Here is a 22,770-nt window from a genome sequence, read left to right as displayed (position 1 = left end):
AGGGTAGACAATTTGGGTTTGGGATATTCCGACCCATGTACCATGATACCAAAAGCAACAGCCAGCAACTTTTTTCCAAAGCTTCATTAGAGAAAGAATTGGGAACTTTAGGTTTAGCAGAGATGGAGATAGAAGTGGGGTTGCTAGAAGAAAAGAAAAAAAGAAGTTTCCTGGTGAGAAAAAGATGGGATTCTTGAAGCAGAGCATCGAGTTTTACTCATGAATTACCAAAAAGAAAAAAAAGATGTACTATAATATTTTCAAAAACTTCATTTTGGGCACTATCAACAAATTCAAATGTTTTCTTGCTTGAGTTTTCCTTGATTTAGGCATATTTATGGCACCGCAGAGCCAGGAGAAACTCGGGTCAATGGCTGAGTCGAAAGCTCAGTTCTTTCTGATGATTTTGAATCTTGTCTTATTTGGAGCCCTGACGTCGTTAGCCTCGTTGCTCTCCATTTGCCTTTCAATGGACTTATGGACCTGACTTGAACTCCGAAAAAAAGGATTGGGCAAATTGGGATCCGCTGCCTCATGGTCTGGAAAGTTGACCTTCATGGCGGCTTTGACAGTCTCATTGACGAACGAGCAACCACCGCTGCAAAGTTCTCTTCTTCAGTTTGTTTCCAACAGAAGGGGATTTGGTCAACTCTCTGTGGATTATGCTGACCTGTTTTATTCGTCACCAGCATATAATATCTAATTTCAACTTAAACTTACACATCAAAATGAAGGTCAACTTTATGATTGCATATTTTATTTTCATTAGATGTTGATCTATCTAAAGACTGCTTCCAAGCTTGGAAATGGTGTAAAACCTAAAGCAAAATACGTGCTATTAGTTTACCTGTATGTTTCAGCCGACCAACCAACCATCCCTCTGCCGCCCTGGTTAATACCCATTAAAAATTCGACATACAGGCTTCTTAAGACTAATTTTCGGTTCCATATATTTTGCCAGAACCATTTTGGCACAACCTACGCCGGCAATGGGTTCTTTCTCTGTCATTTCTCTTTTTACCCTCTCCTTATTTTGTTGTAGATCCCTGATACAAGCTCAGCAGCCTTATGTTGGATTAAAAGCAACAGATTGTACAGATCCAGATACTTCAGATTCGGTTCTTGGATACACTTGTAATGGCTTAAACAGGAGTTGCCAAGCATATCTGGCTTTCAGATCCCAACCCTTATTTAATACTGTTACATCAATTTCCAATCTCTTGTCTTCGGATCCATTTCAAATTGCTGAGATAAATGAGGTTTCTGAGACTGCAACATTCGAAACAAATCAGTTGGTTATAGTTCCTGTCAACTGCTTATGTTCTGGTGATCACTATCAGGAAAACACAACTTATTCTATTCAGAGTGGAGACGGCTATTTATCTGTTGCAAATAACACCTTTCAAGCCCTCTCAACCTGTCAAGCTATACAGAATCAGCAGCCTGGCATTCGCTCCGAAAATTTGACCATTGGATTAAGAATTACGGTTCCTCTTAGATGTGCTTGTCCCACAAAGAATCAAACTGACGAAGGAATTAATTATCTGTTGAGCTACCCAATTGCTCAAGGTGATACTGTTTCAGGTATTTGTGAGATGTTTGGGGCGGATACTGAGAGTACTCTTGAAGCCAATCAGCTTCCTGATCCCACCATTTTTTTCTTCACTTCACTTTTGGTTCCCCTCCAGCACCCACCGTCTAAAATCACTGTGCCTTCTCCACCTCCACCTCCACCTCCACCCATAAATTCTCCCCCCAGTGGAAGCTCCAACAAAACATGGATTTATGTAATTGTTGGTGTTCTTGGGGGAGGTGCTCTCATATTGGTTGTTGGCACAGTTATTTTCTGTGTGTTCTTCCGTAAAAGCAAGAAGAAACCTGATTTGATCATCACATCAGAAAGTTGTGAGACCCGTGGAAAACCATCGAAGAAAAAGTTGGGGGATGAATCTCAGGACTTGGATAGTATGTCAAATATAGCTCAATCTCTCAATCTCAAAGTTTACAAATTTGAAGAATTGCGGCTTGCGACAGATAACTTCGGCCCCAGCTGTCAGATTAAAGGATCAGTTTACCTTGGTGTAATTAAGGATGATTTTGCTGCCATTAAGAAAGTACATGGAGATGTGTCAAAGGAGATAGAACTGTTGAACAAGGTCAACCATTCAAATCTTATTCGCCTTTCAGGAGTTTGTTTCCATGATGGGAATTGGTATCTGGTTTGCGAGTATGCTGCCAATGGAGCATTGAGCGACTGGATCTTTCACAACAACAACAGTGGAAAGTACTTGAGCTGGAAACAGAGAATTCAGATTGCATTAGATGCAGCCACAGGACTTAACTACCTCCATAGCTTTACCAATCCTCCTCATGTCCACAAGGACTTAAAAAGCAGTAATGTTCTTCTTGATGGTGATTTCAGGCCTAAGATTGCAAACTTTGCTCCAGCAAGGTCAACGGAAGGGCTGGAGGGCCAATTTGCCTTGACTAAGCACATTGTTGGGACAAGGGGCTACATGGCTCCTGAGTATTTGGAAAATGGTTTAATCTCCACCAAGCTTGATGTTTATGCATTTGGGGTTCTCTTGCTGGAAGTAATAACCGGGAAAGAGGTTGCTGCATTCTATGGTGAGGAATATAAGGACTTATCAGACATCCTAAGGCATGTGCTTGATGAGAGAGATGGACAGGAGGGTTTGAAGCACTTGACTGACTTCTGTATCCTAGAGAACTATCCTTCAGAACTTGCCATTGTTGTAGTCAAACTGATAAATAGTTGCTTAAAAAAAGATCCAACAGCTCGCCCAGCTATGGACGAAATTGTGCAATCTCTGTCAAGAATTCTGACTACTTCATTGGCATGGGATTCATCAAGCAACATGCTATCGTCTCAAACATCCTCTGGGAACTATTGATGACACCATGACTGAAATGGAACCTTATTTAGTTTTAGTGAGTTTTTAGCTTTTATTTATTAAGTTTTTTTTTTTTTTTGCAAGGTTTATAGCCTTATCTCCCTATCCCTCTTTCCCTCTATTTAGAGCTGGTTGTAAGATGATAAGTTCATTCACATCTGCAACGAGCTGTATCTGCAGTTCTTTCTCTATCCATTTTCCAGATATATTTGAACATTTTGCCTTCTTAATCTAAAATATGAAATATATGTTACATTTTGTTGTTTTGTTGACTATGATGAGTTGTTCCATACATTTTACTTTTAATAATAGATACTGTCATGTTTTAATACCTTCAAGTTTAAGCAGTTGTGCTAGAAAGAAGCTATTAATTATTAACCAATTCGAAAGTACAAAGAAGCATTTGATTGCAGATATAATTCATGGCGGTCGCCATATGAAATATCTAAAAGGCCAATTAAAGTGAGAATTTCTCAAGATCACAATATTTGGATTTTGCCTACAACTCCAATGAACCACATGACAAATGCATCAACAGACAAATTGTCTGTTGTTCTGTGAATTGAACATAGATTATATGGACCTGTTTTGAGGTTTAACTATTGGACTATTGCCTTTTCCATTCGCATAAATGAAACATAGTCCAAACATCTTCAAAACTGAAAACCAAGCAAAAACTGTACATTAGATCAACCCTGGTTTGGCAAAAAAAAATAAATTTGTACATTAGTTATTACATGAAGTGAACCTATGGATTTTCTGCGAAACTTAACGTGCTATGACTGGACTGACGATTTGAGCAAGTTCGGTTTCCACCCCTGAAGACCAAGAGCCTTCCAATGTCTCAAAAGATGAATGAATAAGAACAGAAAGGCTAAAGACGATTTCTGCCATGCTTGGCCTAACCAGAGGATTCTCTTGTGTGCAGGCCATGGCCAATACTGCCAAGCTTAGAGCATCATTAATGGGATAGAATCTGTCCAAGTTCGGATCCATCCATTTCCTTAGCCTCTTCTCCTTCTTTTCTTCACTTTCTAGGACTTCCCTTAGATTCTTCCACAGCATGAAAATCTCACCATTTTCTCTAGTCGCCATGGCTTTCTTTCCTGAAAGCAACTCTAACAGTACAATCCCAAAAGCAAAAACATCCACTTTTGGCGTTATAGCATTTGTAGTGGTTCTAGCCACTGAGAAATTAGCAATCTTGGCCCTAAACGTGGAGTCAAGAAGTATATTACTTGTTCTGATATCCCTGTGGACGATGTTTGGTTGAGTGTGTTCATGCATGTATTGCAAACCATTGGCCACATCCAGTGCTACTTGTAACCTCTGGCTCCATGTCAGAAAGGCTACATGGCTTGAAGAAGATGAACATTTTGGATGCAACCACTTATCCAGTGATTCGTTTTCAGCATATTCGTAAACCAAGAAGCAATTGCCATCTGAATCAGCTGAGACACCCATTAACTTCACCAGATTTGCATGATTTACTTTCTGCAAAATCTTTAGTTCCTCGGTAACATCATTCTTTGTTTTCTTTATGGCTAACAGTTTCCCATCAATAGTGGCCCTATACACTGTTCCTCCAATCCTGCACTGTTCATCGAGGTTCATGGTTGCCTCCATAATCACCTCAGCCTCATACATGATTGGCTTGCCTAAGTAGCCAGAAAGCCCAGGAAGTAGCTTATCCTGTATGATGTTTGACTGGAAACTTTCACCTTTTGTAAAGTCCTTCACTGGAATCAAACCAACCGTCTCCAAAGAGTAACCATTGCGCTTGAAAATCTTCTTTCTCTCGTGTAATAACAAAGCCACTAAAAGGAAAACAAACAAGGAGCCTACTGTGCTCATAACAACAAGCAGGATCCGCTGATGTTTGGACTTGCTTCCTGTCAAGGGAGAGAGGTGAGTTTGAGACAGAACCGGCAATTCTGATACGGGGATCATCAGTGGAGGAATTGCTGCCAAGCTAATGTTCTGGTAATTATTTAACTTATTTTCTTGAATGATATCTACTGGTGATGCATTGAACATGGCACTTACACTCCAAACATTGTCATTTGGTTGCCATGCATAGCTAATCAAATATTCAGTTCCATTCTCCAACTGGGCTTTTGAAGGACACTTGCAGAACAAAGGAAATACCACTTTGTCACCACTATGCAAATTTTTTGGATCCAGAGCGGGGTTCATGTCTTCCACTGCAATATAATTGGTGAGATTCTCAAAAGTTGCGGTTGAAACTATGTAGTAGGTGTCACCAAGCTTGATGTCATAAGTAATATTGGCAAAATAATGCTTCCTGGTGCAACCACAGGTTATAGGTATCAACAATAGTTGGCCTGGGAACAACTGCTTGTCCTCAGAATCCAAGTTACTAGCTTTTGCTATCTCTTGAGGGCTGGTTCCAAACAGATCAGAAATGTTTTGCAGATCCAAGAAGTCTTGTTCCTGCGCAAAGTACGCAGCATATGTTGAACATGAGGTGGATGAGTTCTTAAAGCAGGAAAAGTCTGATTGAGCACTGATAAAGGAGGCAAAAAAGTACTGAAATATAAAAATTAGAACCTGCAAGCATTGGTGAGAAAGAAGAGAAATTGCCATTGACAACAAACAATGAGCCAGGGTTATCAGTGTATTAGGCCCTGAAGCAGTATATTTCATAAGTGCTAAGATGAAAAAACCTTCTTATATCACTTAAAGTTGATGGAAAAGCTAAAAACCATTGTTATTTTATGAACTAGTAGCTTTCCCTCTGAATAAAATAAGTTTTTTCCAATAATAATCCAAGTGACCCTTGTCTCTAGTTTTGATCTTAAATGATTACTTAATTATCTTCTCCTCCCCACAGCAGAAGAAAATCAAAGGCGACAAAACTTCTATTAATTCCACCATTTTCTGGATTATACTTCAATTTCTGGTGGGAATCTTTTGATTAGCATCAGATGAGTTCAATGCAACAACCCAAGTCAGGACGGCAAGCAGTTGCAATCCCATATGAAAAGTAAGCCAATCTATATGAGCTGTCTAAAATGACAACTCCTCCTTCAGCATACATTTAATATTAATCAAGAGACTGATATAAAGTTTCCATAAAACATGAATCTGCAATCTGCTAGCATAAAAATCCTACATGTGGGACTGAAGTGGACCAGGAAAAAAGCTTACAGTTCAGCTTGTCGGAAACGTCCAGTAAATGGGATTTAACCTTCAATGGAGACAAACCAGAACAGACAAAGTAAAGAGTTAAACTGTCCAAATGACCTAGTTTTATTATTAGAAAAAAAGTGAAAAGAAACTGTTTTGCAGGTTTTTTTTAATATCCTTTCAACTCCCCCATCACACTTGAGTACATGATTTAAGTTCTTTTAATTTTCATTTTCCATCCTTTTCAACATAATTTTCTTCTTTTGCTTTTCCTTCACGATTTCCCTTTGTGACCTTAACCCTTGTTTCTCACATCCAGACATTTTGGCCAGGGAAAGATGACAAAAGGTTGCTTTCACTATCATCACTGAAATCGTGAAATGCCATACAATTCAATAAGCAACCCGATGGTGCTCAAAGGCAATCTCATTCCCTTCCTACTTTACACGTTTATAACCAGCTCAACATTTCCATGGTGTGCCAGTGCCTAGTAGGGCCATCAGTCCTAGGGATCCAGCCAAAACGCACCCTCAAAGGGAACCTGAATCAATAAGGGTTCCTTTAAATTGTGGGTCTAAGGCAGCCTCCGTCCTTCGCCAGGGTATGTAGTACTTGCTGGCTCCAAAGTGAGAACTTGGAAATTAATTGTTTTTTTTTTTTCCTTTGAAGTTCCATGATACCATATGTTAAAAATATTGGAAAAAATATTACTTTGATATTTAAAAAGCTTGACAAGCTTGTTAATATCAACATTAGAACCTTTGAAAAAAAATCAAGTCAGAGCATATTTTATTCTCTTAGAAATGTACCAAAAAAAAGGAAAGGTCCAACATTTCTTCTCGTTTGCAAAGCAGCTAAGAAATGGCAGGAAAATCCCAGAGATGCTAGCCAGGAAAAGGAGAAATAGATAAATGGTGTAAAATATACTATATGTATCTGTGTATCCTATTTGTTATCGCTTATAAGAACTCAAGTACAGTGTAGTAACTAGGAATATACTATGTCTATGTGAGGAGAAAATTACAATAGCTGCAGATGAACATTTTCATTTGGTTATTCAGCTTTATCATGTATTAATCTGGATGGCTTTTGATTTTAGAGGGTTTAATATGATAAGATCCTGATTCTCGAACCATGCAAAGGGACAGACCAGTCATTGTTTAGTTTTCTACATCAGACAGGAAAGCTTCGGGTCTTCCGAATATGATCAAGGGTACTTCTGAGATCGTACGTGTTCACTGCTCGATTACCTTGCCTGAATCCCTCTCCATAAACTAAGGATGGTTCCGACTCAATCTGATGCTTAAAAAAACCACCAAGTTTCTTCTCAAAATCAGAGCGCTTGCCTTTCCTTGATGATGCGGAAGAGGATGATGCTGCTGAGGAAGATGATGAAAAGGCTGAAGCAGCATGGCTTCCTGATGCAGCGTAGATCTCAGAGTCCAACCACATATGAGCCAAAACCTGACATATACCTTCCTCAACTTCTGGACGCAGATTAGGATAACCTGTCAATTTTACCACAGTGTTAATGCTCCCTGCCTTACGATAAAACAATGCAATCATTCATCATGGACTCGAGGAACAGATAAACACCTTTAAGCCTAAGCCAAGCATGCATCATCTCATGAGCTAGGATAGATCCTGTCAGCAGCCTGTATTTATAAAAAGATTTTTTTTCAGTCATATATATCAAAGGTAAAGTAAGTCTGGATAGAAAGATTGAACTGAAAGGAAACAAAAGATAATACCTAGGAAGGCCATATAAAATGAGAATAGCTGTAACTTCACATCGACGAATTAGCCTATAAGGCTTAGTTCTGATGTCTATGAACCGATTGCCTGCCCCAATCGTGGGTCTCCTTGAAACCTGGTAATTTGGTCCAAATGCGGAATCCAATTAAATACGAAGGTAGCTTGATAAAACTGAACTACTGGAATTAACAAGTAAGAATCTGAAGGGAAATTCATACGGTGTTAACAGTCTGTTCTTCTGACAAGCAGAGTCCCCTAGTTTCTGGTAAGTGATGATGCCCCTGCCCAAAGTTAAGACATTATGGTAAATGATATGATAAAGAAACAAGGCAAAGGGTATTTCCTCTGACAGATAAACTTTCAATAGTTAGCCTTACATTCTTTTCTCCCTCCATGGCCTCGTTTAGAGCTTGCCTCTCTACCAAAAGTAGAGGAACCTCTTGTTCCACTTTCATATTTAATCCTTCAAAAAATTCTTGGATTTCAAGGTAAAGAGGTTGGCATTGATCAGTATCCGTAATTGCAGAATCTAGACACTCTAGGCACAGCTTCCGTCCATCATCAAGTGATAAATATTTTGCATCTTTTGGCTGCAAGCATCGAAAGGCTTTAAGACTTTAAAGATGTACACACGTTTTTCGTATAACTACAAAAACATGCTGTTCCCTTCTCTTTGTTCCATTTCTAATAGAAAAGGGAAGCATTCTTGCAACTCACCTCCATTCTTTCACAACTACAGCAGCGAGGAGTGCCATCACGCACATGCAAGGGGCAGTAAGTTTGCTTCCAGTAGTGATGCCTCCTACATTCAGTAAGACCATCTGGATTTGTCGGTATCTGTAAAATAGGAAAAAAAGAAACAAGGTCAGCATCTAAATAATCCGATGGGCAAAGAATTAACTGGATGTTCAACATATTAATGTTTAAACTAATAAAGACATGGCCTTAAACATGAAAACTATAGGGCCTCAGAGATATCATATATCTTAAAAATCCAAGAATAACACATCAACAGTGGCTTAGACATTGAGCAACTGGCGCTTATAGCAGACAAGCAGCTATACTGAGAACACTTGATCAGGAGTTTTCCCAGAGTCAGTAGACTTTGATGGGCTAATAGACTTATTTAGAAATGCCACTTCGGAATAATTAGCATATGCAGGTATTAGTCTCCATATAGGTTAGAGAAGCCCGGTGTTTCTGTTAGTCAACCTCTTTGATTTATTAATCACAATATTTGATGAGAAAAACCTAATCAAGACTTCCCTCTACAACTACATGTGAATCATTTAGTTATCCATTTGAATTAGATGCACGGTTACATATTTATATTAGATAAAGAGATCAGATAAGAAAACCTGCTTATGCAAAATAAATAAGGTTGTAAGACCCTGAGATGGATTTAGCACTTACGAATTTCTTGCAAACATAACACTTTGGATGATGCTGCTCCTTATAGCAGGATTTATGAAATGGGCGATTCCCAGACACTGAAACCTATCACCAGGAAAGAAATTTTAAAATTAGGCCATATACAATATTCACTCAATGCCCGTTAACTCAATATGATAAAAGAGTAGGAGAATGACTGAAGCACAATGTATAATAGTTTCAAATTAAAATATCAATAAATACATGAGATTTAGACCTTATCATCATTAATTGGCTGGCTGCAAGCATGACAACGAAAACATTTCGGATGCCAAAAAGCACCCTCGCAACTCAGATATCGTCCATGAGCAATCTCAGCATTGCAAGCAGCACAGATTCTGCAAGAGCATGATTTTGCAAACTAGGTCAGCTTTCATGTGATACATGTGAATAAACTCAATTAATTTGCGAGCTGCTAGACAAATTTGAAAACAAAAAAGAGTCGCCATCAATATTTTTTAGTTAAGTGTAAGGGTGAATAGTCGATCGGTTTGGTTTGAAAAAATTAATAACCGATTTAACCGACTTTTATTCTACAAGTAACCCAACTAACTAACAAAATTTTAAATAACCAATTTAACCAAACCGATAAAAAATCAGTTCAATTTGGTCAATTCAATTAAATAACCGAATTTTTCATCAATTTTTTCCCTACTTGAAATAATTATTTAGCTACAAATTCAATCCAATAAAACTCAAATTCACATATCATTAAAATTAAATTATTAAAGAATTTAATAATTTCAATAATATTTTACAAAAAAAAAGACAAATAAATATTCATCTAAACTTGTTTAATCAAAATAAATTAAAAAATAAGTTTTAAAAAGTGTGATTCCCAAGAAAATGCGATACCCGAGGTTTTCTTTCATTTTTAGGGCATCCCATGTTTAAATTCACTCATTTAGATGAGAAAAATCTATATATATTAAATCTTAAATAATTACTATAATCTCATTAGTATATATGATAGTAGCTTAAATAATCCAATTTTTAATTAAAAAAGATTATTCAAGGCATTTTTTATTAGAAAACGTCTTCAATAATCCTTACAAAAAATTTAATTGAGTTATTCAAGGTGTTTGTGACAAAAAACGTCTTAACAAATTCTTCTCAAGTTTACGATTACAAAAAATTTAATTGAGTTATTCAAGGTGTTTGTGACAAAAAACGTCTTAACAAATTCTTGTCAAGTTTACGAAGGGATTATTTAAGGTGGTTTTGGCTAAAAACGCTTTGAATAATCCTTTTCAATTTTTATGAGATTCAAGGCATTTTTGCTCAACAAAACCTTTGAATAACCCTTTACAAAAAATTGAATGGATTTATTGAAGGGATCTCTGATCAAAAACATCTTGACTAATTTCCTTCAATTTTTTTGAAAAGATTATTGAAGCGTTTTTAACAAAAAACGCTTTAAATAATCCCTTTCAATTTTTAATTTTTTATATGAAAAAAATTTGAATGGGTTATTGAAGGGGTTTTTGCAAAAAAACGCCTTGAATAATCACTTATAAAAAAAAGTATGGGATTACTCAAGAGGTTTCTGACAAAAAATGCCTTGACTAATTCCCTTAAATTTTTTTGATTAATCCCTTAAAAACATCTTGACTAATCCCTTTCAATTTTTTTGAGAAGATTATTGAAGCGTTTTTAACAAAAAAACACCTTAAATAATCCCTTTCAATTTTTAATTTTTTATATGAAAAAAATTTGAATGGGTTATTGAAGGGGTTTCTGACAAAAAACGCCTTGAATAATCATTTATAAAAAAAAGTATGGGATTACTCAAGGCGTTTCTGACAAAAAACCCCTTGACTAATTCCCTTAAATTTTTTTTGAAGGGATTATTAAAGACATTTTTGGCAAAAATGCCTTTAATAGTCCCCTCTCTTTTTTTTGCAATTATTGAAGGTAATTTTGAAAAAAAAAATGCCTTGAATAATTCCTTATAAAAATTGAATGGGGTTAGTGAAGGCATTTGTGACAAAAAATCGCTTGATTAATTCCTTTCAATTTTTATGAGAAGATTATTTAAGACGTTTTTGCTCCAAAAAGGCATTAAATAATCCCTTCAATTTTTATGAGTAGATTATTCAAGGCATTTCTGCTCAGCAAACCCATTGAATAACCCCTTACAAAAAATTGAATGAGTTTATTGAAGTCATTTTTGACCAAAAACGTCTTGACTAATCCCCTTCAATTTTTTTGAAAGGATTATTGAAACATTTTTTGTAAAAAAATACCTTGAATAATCCCCTTCAATTTTTAATTTTTGATGAGAGGATTATTCAAGATAAAATTGAATGGGTTATTGAAGGTATTTCTGACAAAAAAAATCTTAAATAATCCCTTATAAAAAAAAAAAAAGATTACTCAAGACGTTTCTGATAAAAAACCCTTTGACTAATTCCCTTCAATTTTTTTGAGGGGATTGTTAAAGACATTTTTGGCAAAAATGACTTTAATAGTCCCCTCTCTCTTTTTTGCAATTATTGAAGGGAATTTTGAGAAAAAAAATACCTTGAATAATAATTTCTTATAAAAATTAAATGAGGTTAGTGAAGGCATTTGTGGCCAAAAATCACTTGAATAATCTCCTTTAATTTTTATGAAGAAATTATTTAAGGCATTTTTGCCCAAAAAAACATATTGAATAATCCCTTGCAAAAAATTGACTGGGGTTATTAAAGATATTTCTAGCAAAAACAGCTTGAATAATCCTCTTAAATTTTTATGAGGAGATTATTTAAGGGATTTTTGCCCAAAAAACGTATTGAATAATCTCTTGCAAAAAATTGACTGAGATTATTGAAGACATTTCTAGCCAAAAACATCTTAAATAATCCATTACAAAAAATTGAATGAGATTACTTAAAGTGTTTTTGATCAAAAAATAAGTTAAGTTTAGGGTTTTTTTAAGGGAATAGGCATATTTACCCTTAGTTATTATAGGCTCGTTTAATTCAGTTAATTCAGTTATCAATTTTGAAAATCAATAACCGATCGATTTAACCAATTTAATCGATCCAAAGACCAACTATAACCGAAAATCGAATAGGCCGAATCAAAATGACCATATTTCATCAATTTCGTTTGGTTAAATTAGTTTGAACCGATATCTACTCACCCCTAATAAAATGTGATTGACCACTTATTAAAACTTACATTTTTAGTAAAAATTTTAATTAATTTTATAATTAATTAAAATTTTTATCAAAAAAATAATTTTTGAATCTGCGAAATAGTGTAGGTTCGAAAATCAATTACCTGTGGGAAATTATTAACACCCACATAGGGCCTATTAAAGACAGTACTAATTAATTATGTATTATCTTTCAATTTTGACAAAAAAAATCTTAATTTTGGTATTTAAAATTTAATTTTTTAATTTTATTTAAAAACATTTTTAATTTTTTTAGTTTGCTTAAAAAATAAATAAGAATATTACATATTGAAAAATCCCTAAAAATATGCTTAGACTTTGACAATATTAAGAGAAACCATCTCACATGAATCTTTAAGAATCACTACTTGAAATTCTTAAAAATCTTATCATCGGTGATTCATATTTATCTTCAATATTTATATTAAGTAAATAAATTGTAAAATATGATATTTATAACTTAAAATTAAATAATATTTTCTAAAAATTCATTTCTTATGCCACTTATAGAAAAAAAAAGAAAAAATTTTATTGAAAATTATTCAAAATGCTCTAATACATTGGCGATATTTTAGATAAATTTTTTTGCCTAAAGATTCTTAAAAAATCACTACTCAAATTTCTTTTAAATCTTATCTTTGGAGATTTTCATTTGCTTTTATAATAATTATTAATATTTAAACGTTATATAATAATATAATTATCTATAAATAAATTTATTTTTAAAAAATAAATATTTTTATATTAGTAAAAAATTACTCAAATTAAAAATAATAATAATAAAATGAAAATTTTCGTATTGAAAAAAAATTTTAAATATTCCAATAGTTTGATAATTTTTAAAAAACTTTTTTCACTTAGGGAATTATTGAAAATTACTACTCAAACTTTCCAGAGTCCCATCATAAAAAATCTCCATTATTGTTTATAATTAATATATGTGAAATATGATACACATGAATTAATTCGTAATGTTAGTGCATTATATAAAAATTCATTTTTAGAGGTGAAAAATAAATAAAAATTTTACGTATAAAGGATTATTCTAAACATTCCAATTATTTGACGATATTTTTCAGAAAAATTCTCTCACCTAAGGATTTCTTAAAAATCTCTACTCGAATTTTCTTAAAATCCCATTCTCGAAGATTTCGTTTACTTATTTTCTTTCTCATTTAATTTTATTCTAATTTTAATTTTTAGTTTTGATTATCATTTTTAATGAATTAAATTTTTTGAAAGATAAATTTAATTAATCACAATATTGATTTCATTACTAAAAATGTAATTATATATTATTTTATCATTATCTAATATAATTTTAGGAAACTAAATGAATGAAAATCTTTTGTATGGAATATTTTTTTAAATACTCAATTACTTTGATAATATTTTTTAGAAAAATATTTTCACCTAAAAATTTTAAAGAATTACTACTTGAACTTTCTTAAAATCTCATTCTCGGAGATTTTCCTCCTCATCATCATCGTTGTTATTATTATTATTATTATTATTATTATTATTATTATTATTATTTCGTATGATCTGAAGTGTATAAAAAATAAAATGTGCCAAACATACATTAAAGTATGAAAGATTAAATTAAAATAAGCATGTGAATTCAACTAATAAAGAAATTAAAAATGTATAAAATTAAACTTGCAATTAAACTTAAACAACATAAAAAATAATATGCATAGACATGATTAAGATTAAATACACGAAAATACCTTATTAGGAATCAATGTCAGGCTTTATAAAAATTTATTAATTATAAAATTCCACCTAGAAGAAACTTTCTGAACTTATCCGATTTTAAACTAAACAAAATGGGGCAAATGATGAATATACCATGCAATCTTACCATCATGGTCCCCACATCATGGTTTGTGGTATTTTCATGATATTACTATCCTATATATGTTTTCAATAACAAAAAAACACCTTTTTGTATTACATTGCTAGTGAATAGAAAATAAAGTTAAAGGTTTAAACTTTCATTAATTAATTTTTAATTCATGTTTCATTACTAAAAAGTAATTATATATTACTTTATCATTATCTAATATACTTTTAGAAAATAAATTAATGAAAATATTTTGTATTGAATAATTTTTTAAATATTCAATTACTTTGATAGTATTTTTTTTTAAATATCCTCATATAAAGATTTTAAAGAACTACTACTCAAAATTTCTTAATATCTCATTATCAGATAAAATTTTTTTTATCATTATTATTTTGATTTTTATTGTTAATAATCATTCTTTTATATTTTTTATTATTATTTAAATATGAATTATTATAAAAATATCCAAAATATCATTTTTATTATTTTATTTTTTTAATATTCAATCCTAAAAAATAAACAAATCATGTAGCCCCCATCTTTTTAAACAAAGTTTTATTTTTCTTCTATCTATGACTTTCTTTCTTTAATATCTTTCATTCTTCAATCCTAAAAGAATAAGACAAACTGTATGGCTTCCTTTCTTTAATAATTTTTCATTCTTCAATCCTAAAAGCACAAGACAAATCGTATGGCTTACTTTCTTTAAAAAATTTTTATTCTTCAATCTTAAAAGAATAAGACAAACCATGTAACCCCCAACCTTTTAAACAAAGTTTTATTTTTCTTCTGTATATGGCTTTCTTTCTTTAATTTTTTTTTTATTCTTCAATCCTTAAAAACCAAGACAAACCATGTACCCTCATCCAAAGTTTTAGACAAAGTTATATTCTATCCATAGCTTCCTTTATTTAATAATTTTTTTTATTTTTCAATCGTAAAAAATCAAGACAAACCATGTAGCCTCACCTTTTTAGACAAAAAACTAAAGCTTTGTCTGAAAGGGTGGGGCTACACAGTTTGTCTTCGTTTTTAAGATTGAAAAATAAAAAAAATTTATGAGAGAAAGGAAGCCATAAATAGAATAAAACTTTATCTAAAACTTTGGATGTGGGCTACATAGTTTGTCTTAATTTTAAGGATGGAAGAATGAAAAAAAAATATTAAAGAAAGAAACCTATAAATAGAAGAATAATATAACTTTGTTTAAAAAGTTGGGATTACAGGAGTTGTCTTGTTCTTTTAGGATTGAAGAATGAAAAATTATTAAAGAAAAGAAACCATATGGTTTATCTTATTCTTTTAAGATTTAAGAATGAAAAAGATTAAAGAAAGAACGCCATAGATACAAGAAAAATAGAACTTTGTTTAAAAAGATGATGTTATATGATTTGTTTATTTTTTAGGATTGAAGATTAAAAATATTAAATAAATAAACATATGAATGATAAAATTAATGTTTTGGATATTTTTACAATAATCCATTTTTAAACAATAATAAAAGGAAAATATAAAAGAAGGATTATTAACAATAAAAATCAAAATAATAAGGAAAAGAAAATTTTTTATCTAATGATGAAATATTAAGGAATTCTAAGTAATAATTCTTTAAAATCTCTAAGTGATGATTTAAAAAAAAAATACCAAAGTAATAAAGTTTTAGAAAAATATTCAATACAAAGATTTTCATTCATTTAATTTCCTAAAATTATATTAGATAATGATAAAATAATATATAATTACTCTTTTAATAATGAAATTAATATTGTGATTAATTAATTTTATCTTTCAAAATATTTAATTCATTAAAAATAATAATCAAAACTAAAAAGTAGAATTAGAATAAAATTAAACAAGAAAGAAAAAAGCAAACGAAATATCCAAAAATGTAATGCTAAAGAAGTCCGAATAAAAATTCTTAAGAAATTCCTATGTGAGAATTTTTCAAAAAATATCACCAAAGAATAACTTTTATATAATACAATAACATCATAAATTAATTCATGTGTATTATATTTCGCATATATAAATTATAAATAACAATAGGGATTTCTAATGATGAAATTTCAAAAAATCGGAATAGTGATTTCGAAGAATTTTTTAGATAAGAAAAGTCTTCTAAAAATTATCAAAATACTAAAATATTTAAAGGTTTCTTTTCAATACGAAAATTTTCATTTTATTATTATTTTTCTTAATTTGAATAATTTTTTTACTAATATAAAAATATGCATTTTTTTAAATAAATTTATTTATAGATAATTATATTATTACATAACTTTTAAATATTAATAATTATTACAAAAGTAAACAAAAAATCTTTGAGAATGAGATCCAAAAGAAATTCAAATAGTGATTTTTTATGAATCTTTAAATAAAAAAATTTATCTAAAATATTATCAATATATTGGAGCATTTAGAATAATTTTCAATAAAAATTTCTCTTTTTTTAAATAAATTGCATAAGAAATGAATTTTTAGAAAACATTATTTAATTTTAAGTTATAGATATTGTATTTTATAATCTGCTTCATAAATATAAATATTGAAGATAACTATGAACCGTCGATAATAAGATTTTTGAAAATTCTGAGTAATAATTCTTAAAAATTCCTTAGGTGTGGTGGTTCCTCTTAATATTACCAAAATATTAGAATATTTTAAAAGATTTTTCAATATGTAAGGTTCTTATTTATTTTTCTAGCATGCTAAAAAAAATAAAAATATGTTTTTAAAAAAAATTGAGGAGATTAAATTTTAAATACCAAAATTAAAACCTTTTTTTATCAAAATTGAAAGATAACACAATAATTAATTTGTACCATTTTTAATAGGTGCTGTGAGAATATTAATCATTCTCCATATGTAATCAACTTCCAAACCTAAATTATTTTGCAGACTCAAAAATTATTTTTTTCATAAAGTTCTAATTAATTTTAAAATTTTTATTAAAAAAATAAGTTCTAATAGATGATCAATCACACATAACCAAAAAAGATTGATGACGACTCCTTTTTGTTTTCAAATTCATCTAATAGCCCTCAAAACTGTTACGACAAAAAAGATTCAAGCAGAATTAATGAGGTGACAAAGTGCGTCAAATGTGTTATATGAGCGCAACATGCCTTTCAAGTTAAAGGCAAAATTGTATTAAACAACTGTAAGGTTTGCATTGTTATTTGGGATTGAGTATTGATCGTTAAGAAACAACATGAGAAGAAAATATGCGTGACGGAGATGAAGATACTTAAATAGATGTATGGTAAGACTAAAAAAAAGACAAAATCAAAAGTAAAGAGATTCGCAAAAAATTAGAGGTAGTCCGAATTGAGTAAAAAATAAGTGAGGTTTGTTTGAGATGGTTTGGACATGTGAAACATAGGCCTATTTGTGCATCAGTTAAGAGAAATGAGCTTCTAGATGGGAAAGACAAAAGTTTCTAGAGGTAAACCACAAAAGATATGGATACAAGTGATAAAAGATTATATAATAGTTAATGAAGTAGTTGAAAAAGTTGTTTTTGATAGAAATGAGTGGCGCAAGAAAATTCAAAACTACATCCCAACATGACTCTTTTTTTTGGCCTTTCAAACAACTGACCCCAAAGTTATGGGATATAAGGCTTAATTTATTGTTATTATAGTTGTAATTTCAAGAGACAATATGTTACCGTTATATATTTGGAAGCATGTCTACAATTTCATAATTTTGCATAAGAATTACTATACTATCAATTTTCTGTAGAGATACAATTTCATTCACATTTTACCCATTTTATTCCAACTAAAAGTCAGACTATAATTTACCCATTTTATTCCAAAAGAAAACTACAATTTGTAGTTAAAGGAAGTTCTCCAACAACTGAAATGTGAGTATCAACTACTAAGTGCTAACAGACACAATAGTAGATGGGTTTGCCTGTGTTAATAGGTCTGCATGCAAGCCCTAAGCAGGTTTTATGGCTTTGTCAATAGTGTATGTAATATAGATTAGCTTCCTTCTTCTACACTAGTCAATTTCAAAAAAACAAATAATGCAAAAGGCTCAGTATGCCAAAATTACCTGTAACTAGCTTGAGACTCCACATACAAGCTTTCTTGAATAGCCTTAGCAAGTTGTTCATCTTCTTCCAATTGAACTTTAGCACGGTCTTCATCTTCATCCTCATCCCATTGAATTTTGGCATAGTGATCATCCTCTTCATCTACACGAGCTTTACCATATCTGTCCTCTTCCTCCTCGAAATGAGCTTCAGAATATTTGTCATCCTTGTCCTCTACACGACCTCTAGCATCTAGCTCATTCTCATCTGATTCATCCTCCGGTTTAAACTCATCTTCTACCAAGTGAATGGAAAACATGAGAGTTGAGACAAAAATAAAATTCTAACACATTGAAACCCAGGAACCAAGTTAAAAACCACCCCCCCAATCCTGACAGAAAAACTGGTCAGAGAAACAATTACCCTTTTTTTTTTCATTTTTTCTGTCTGGCCAGCCCCTAGTGAAGATGAAGAGTTTTATTAATTCATTATGGATGTGGATACAGGGTCATCTCGCACATTCAAAACCAGTTCAGAAGGATGAAATGTAGCCAATTCTACAATTGGTCAGCTTGCCAATTTTCTTACAGTAAAAGAAAACTACTAAAAAACTTTGTTTCCAATCAGTTCATATTTGCACCGTAAATTATTTTAGGACGGTTTAAAACCAAATTAAACTGGTCATAAACTTTCCTGAATGACCCCAATGGCATTCAAGAAGTAAATGACACTAATCTTCCTAGTTCCCAGTTCAAAATCTTTAAATGTATGGTTTCAAACAGAAATAACTACATGCTGGATTAGTTTCCGAACATTCAAAGAAATTTGGATACTGAAAATAATAATTAATGAGTAGAGGGTTGAGGAGGACTGCTATAGCACAATAAATTTTCATTTATCAAAACCAATTTGTGTCACCTTTTAACTAGTTAAGCATACCATTAATTTGCATGATCAGTGCTTCAGAGATGCAACCGTACCTATATAGTTCTTGTGTTTTTGGTCTACTTCTGAAAGGGAAAGTGCGATAGCACAATCAATTTCTTCTTTGTCAAAACCATCTGAGTCTTCCGGCATCTGAGTTTTCCAACAGACTCACAGAGTTAACACTAGAAAAACCTCATAGGAATGAATGAACCAGGATCATGCAGACAGAGGTTTTTGAAGCATGACATTACATGCACGGACAAGTTGCAACAATTAAATTTTATCATACCATCCGACCACATTTAGTAAAATATTAGCAGAATAAGTGATAATCTGAGCACAAGCAACCAGCCAAAATCTATAAAGAGCAGAGCATTACCACTGAATGGCGAGGCTCATCCCAAGTTCTATCGTCTCCATATCTCCCATGATATCGCACTTCATCAATTGAACCTTCAAGAATGTTGGTCAGCCAATCCATTACGTGAAATGCTATTTATTAACTAACCGGCAGCCTTTTGCCTGCAACCAAGTCATCCATATAGGAAAGCAGAAACAAATTTAAAACAAAAAAGGAAGACAAACCACTCATATAGCAATACCAGCTTTGACCAAAAGCCTCAATCCAAAGAGAAAACAAAATTAAAGTATTGAAGAAATTTTATGAATTTCACCCTGAATTTCCCAAATCCAATCCAATCAAATCAAATAAACTCTCCCCCATGTATCAGAATTCAATGCCCCAGAATTCATACATTTGTGGCTCTCAGTGGCCTTAAATTACCACATCTCATATTCATACCAATATGAAAACACTCAAAACAACCACAACCAATATTGCATGGGGAAACAAATCCAGCTATATAATTCCTGAAAATCAAGATCACATGAAAAAGTTGCCGACTAAAGTGAATAAATAAAAGTTAAAAGCATCAAAGACTAACCAAAAAAAGAGTGAAGAATATGCAGAAACAACAGAATCTGATGAATCCCAGATCAGAAACAGCACTAAATTCACATGAATGCATAGTCACCAAAATACAGGAGACAAAAGGATATTCCAAGTTCCCTTAATTGCCATCAACCTAGCAAGAAAAACTTAGATCTTCTTCTATTGTAAAAAGGAAAAAAAAGTTAGATAACCAATTATTGGTGACAGATGAAGCCGAGAAAAGAGAAAGCATAGAGATGACTAAAAATGGGAACTTCAACCCTAAGCAAAAACCATGTCTTCTAAAGATAAAAAAGTAGATAAAAAATTGGAAATTTGGAGGATGATGTTTACCTTTCTTGAAAACCACCAAAAAAATTGGTTTTTTTTTTAAGATTACAGGAATCAAAACCCATATGGCTTTGTTGAATTTGTTACATTTTCTTGATTTAACGTGTGGGTCCTTCATGTTCTGCCCATTTTCCACCACACTCCACTAAACGCCAAACACACTTCAGCTTTTTTTGTTGAAAAAATGACAAGAAGAAGGAGAGAGAGAGAGAAGAAAAAAAAAAAAGAAGACTTCATTTCATTTTTTGATCTTTCTTTGCGGTTGTGGCTTGTGAGTTGACGGACTTGCCATTGCTCTGCACTTGCCCTGGTTTATTGATTGTATTTATTCTTTACTTTGGCAGCCCCTCCATGGTTACCCCACTTTCGGTCATTGCCCCATGAATGACATTATGCCAAGTGGCAAAAGAAAATCTACTGTCACCCAGACCCAAAAATCTGTTTTTTTGTAACATTAAACCTAACTCTATCTAGAGAACACGAAAGTTTGAAGGAAGAGATGAAAAACTACATCTCTATGATGTATTACAATCCCATACCAATGTTAAAAAAAAAAAGTAGTTGAGCATTCTAACTAGTGCGAGAAAGACAACCCTTCACTTTCTATATCCCATTGCTTTTTCCTTCTAAAGAAAGCTTATAAAAAGACTAAATGGAAGATTAAAAAGCATATAGTATGTCTGTAATTAATGATTATGTATGTGCATGCTTCTGTTATTTAATCTGCTGATTAATTCATGTATCCCAAAGCCACAGCTCTCTTTTGCACTTGTCATGAATCTAGAGAGCTGAACTTCATCATTCTAAGAGTTTATTCAGATTGTGCTTAAGAAACAATAAAGGGGGGGGGGGGGGGGGGGGGGCTTATCCAGATCAGTCATTCCATGCAAAACTTATATTGACAAATAGTATACAAAATTATTTTTTTTGTTCAAATATCTCATTTCATTCTTTAAAGAAAGTGTCATTTTAGGTGCCTGGTCTTAACTGAACAATAGGATATAATTGACTTGATGACTTGGGTATTTTTTTCTTAAACTTTTTTTTTTTAATTTTTCAATGGTTGGATAGATTACAAACTATGAAGAATTCCTCTCATAATCTTCTCATTTTAATTCAGGGTCTTTTGTATTTAGACCATATATTTTTCATAGGAGTTTGAAATTGACTAGGAAACATTTAATTTCCCTGCAGGAAAAGGACTCCTACTCTCCATATATAATTGCAAAACCTTGTTTTCAGGCTCATATTAACGTTAGAGTACTAATGCAAGAATAATATCGAAATTCTGGAAAAGAATCTTGCTTTTGTTCAAAGGAAGAAGATCATGACGACTTTAAGCGGTTCATCAAACTGCAAAGACGTACGAAACCCTATCAAACTAAGCAGCGGATGCATTACTGAGAGGTATCTGATGAGGCAAAGGTACCTGAGAAGCTATCCCTTGATGACAAAGAAGAAAGAGAAATTAGCACGAAATGTTGCGAGGAGAATGAAGAAGTGGTTAAAGGAGAAGCAGATGAAGTACTGCTGGTTCGATTATCAGGAGCATATGCAGACATGGTGGCCAGGAGGAGATAATAAGAAATCTAAACCAAATCCAGCAGGTTCCTCCAACGTTGCAGGCTGCTTCAAGTTGTTGCTCGGTTGCGTGGCTAAAGTTGATGTGTTTAGAAGGGAGATTCCGGAACCTTTTGTTTTGGGTAAAAAAGCTGTAATTTCCTAGAATGAGTATAGCTTTTAATTATTGATTTTTTTCATATTAATCAATTATAATTTAATACTACATAATATTCATTAAAAAAATTATATAGAGCCTGCCGATGGAATCTTACATAATTATTTATTATGATTAGTTAATTGCATAATTATAAAATATAAGATAAATCTAGTAATTTAGAACATCATGGTGACATACATGATACAACAAAAAGTAATATGACATGTAATAATAGTAATAATTATATATAAGTTTAATAAAATAAAAAAATTATTTTTTGTATTTTTATGTCAATATAAATTATGACATGTAATTTTCATGTAAATACAGTACGAATAAATAAATTTTAATTTTTTATATAATATGAATACATAAATTATCAAAGTTAATGTAAGATTATAATAATAAATATTGTAAATGAAATACTTCTTAAATTATGGATTTTTTTAATTTTTTTACTAAATCATAACGAAGCCACGTTAGGGAAGGGTTGTAAAATTTTCTTAAATAAACATTTGAAATTATGCATTTCT

General features: G+C 31.9%; 2 protein-coding genes and 1 pseudogene across 7 annotated transcripts; 1 reads left to right on the top strand and 2 right to left on the bottom strand.

Annotated features, from left to right (window-relative positions):
• LOC111300768 (lysM domain receptor-like kinase 4 pseudogene) lies at positions 1-3,178 on the top strand (annotated as a pseudogene). Its single transcript, XR_016329543.1, has one exon. The product of XR_016329543.1 is annotated as a lysM domain receptor-like kinase 4 pseudogene (transcript).
• Positions 3,179-3,614: 436 nt separating this feature from the next.
• Positions 3,615-5,707, bottom strand: LOC111300025 (serine/threonine receptor-like kinase NFP). Its single transcript, XM_022895616.2, has one exon. The coding sequence runs from the start codon at positions 5,580-5,582 to the stop codon at positions 3,684-3,686; it is 1,899 nt and encodes a 632-aa protein (XP_022751351.2). The 5' UTR covers positions 5,583-5,707; the 3' UTR covers positions 3,615-3,683.
• Positions 5,708-6,947: 1,240 nt separating this feature from the next.
• LOC111300026 (protein DA1-related 1-like) lies at positions 6,948-22,085 on the bottom strand. 5 transcript variants are annotated; one of them, XM_089747972.1, is made up of 12 exons: positions 21,947-22,085; positions 19,615-19,757; positions 19,289-19,385; positions 18,329-18,605; positions 9,469-9,589; positions 9,234-9,317; positions 8,538-8,657; positions 8,198-8,410; positions 8,039-8,101; positions 7,817-7,935; positions 7,662-7,720; positions 6,948-7,573 (listed from the first exon to the last, which is right to left on the bottom strand). In XM_089747972.1, exons 2-12 carry the CDS (start codon positions 19,714-19,716, stop codon positions 7,239-7,241), a joined length of 1,590 nt encoding a protein of 529 aa, XP_089604098.1. In that variant the 5' UTR covers positions 19,717-19,757; positions 21,947-22,085; the 3' UTR covers positions 6,948-7,238. The 5 variants fall into 5 exon arrangements, with proteins under 5 accessions (XP_089604098.1, XP_089604101.1, XP_022751352.2 ...); XM_089747975.1 differs by having other exon boundaries at positions 18,329-18,602; XM_022895617.2 differs by lacking the exon at positions 21,947-22,085 and adding an exon at positions 20,180-20,573.
• Positions 22,086-22,770: the final 685 nt, after the last annotated feature.

This window comes from Durio zibethinus, chromosome 18 (assembly GCF_047325235.1).
Source record: "Durio zibethinus cultivar Kanyao isolate XHJ-2024 chromosome 18, ASM4732523v1, whole genome shotgun sequence".
NCBI lineage: Eukaryota > Viridiplantae > Streptophyta > Magnoliopsida > Malvales > Malvaceae > Durio > Durio zibethinus.
This window is presented reverse-complemented; position numbering and strand designations above follow the sequence as displayed.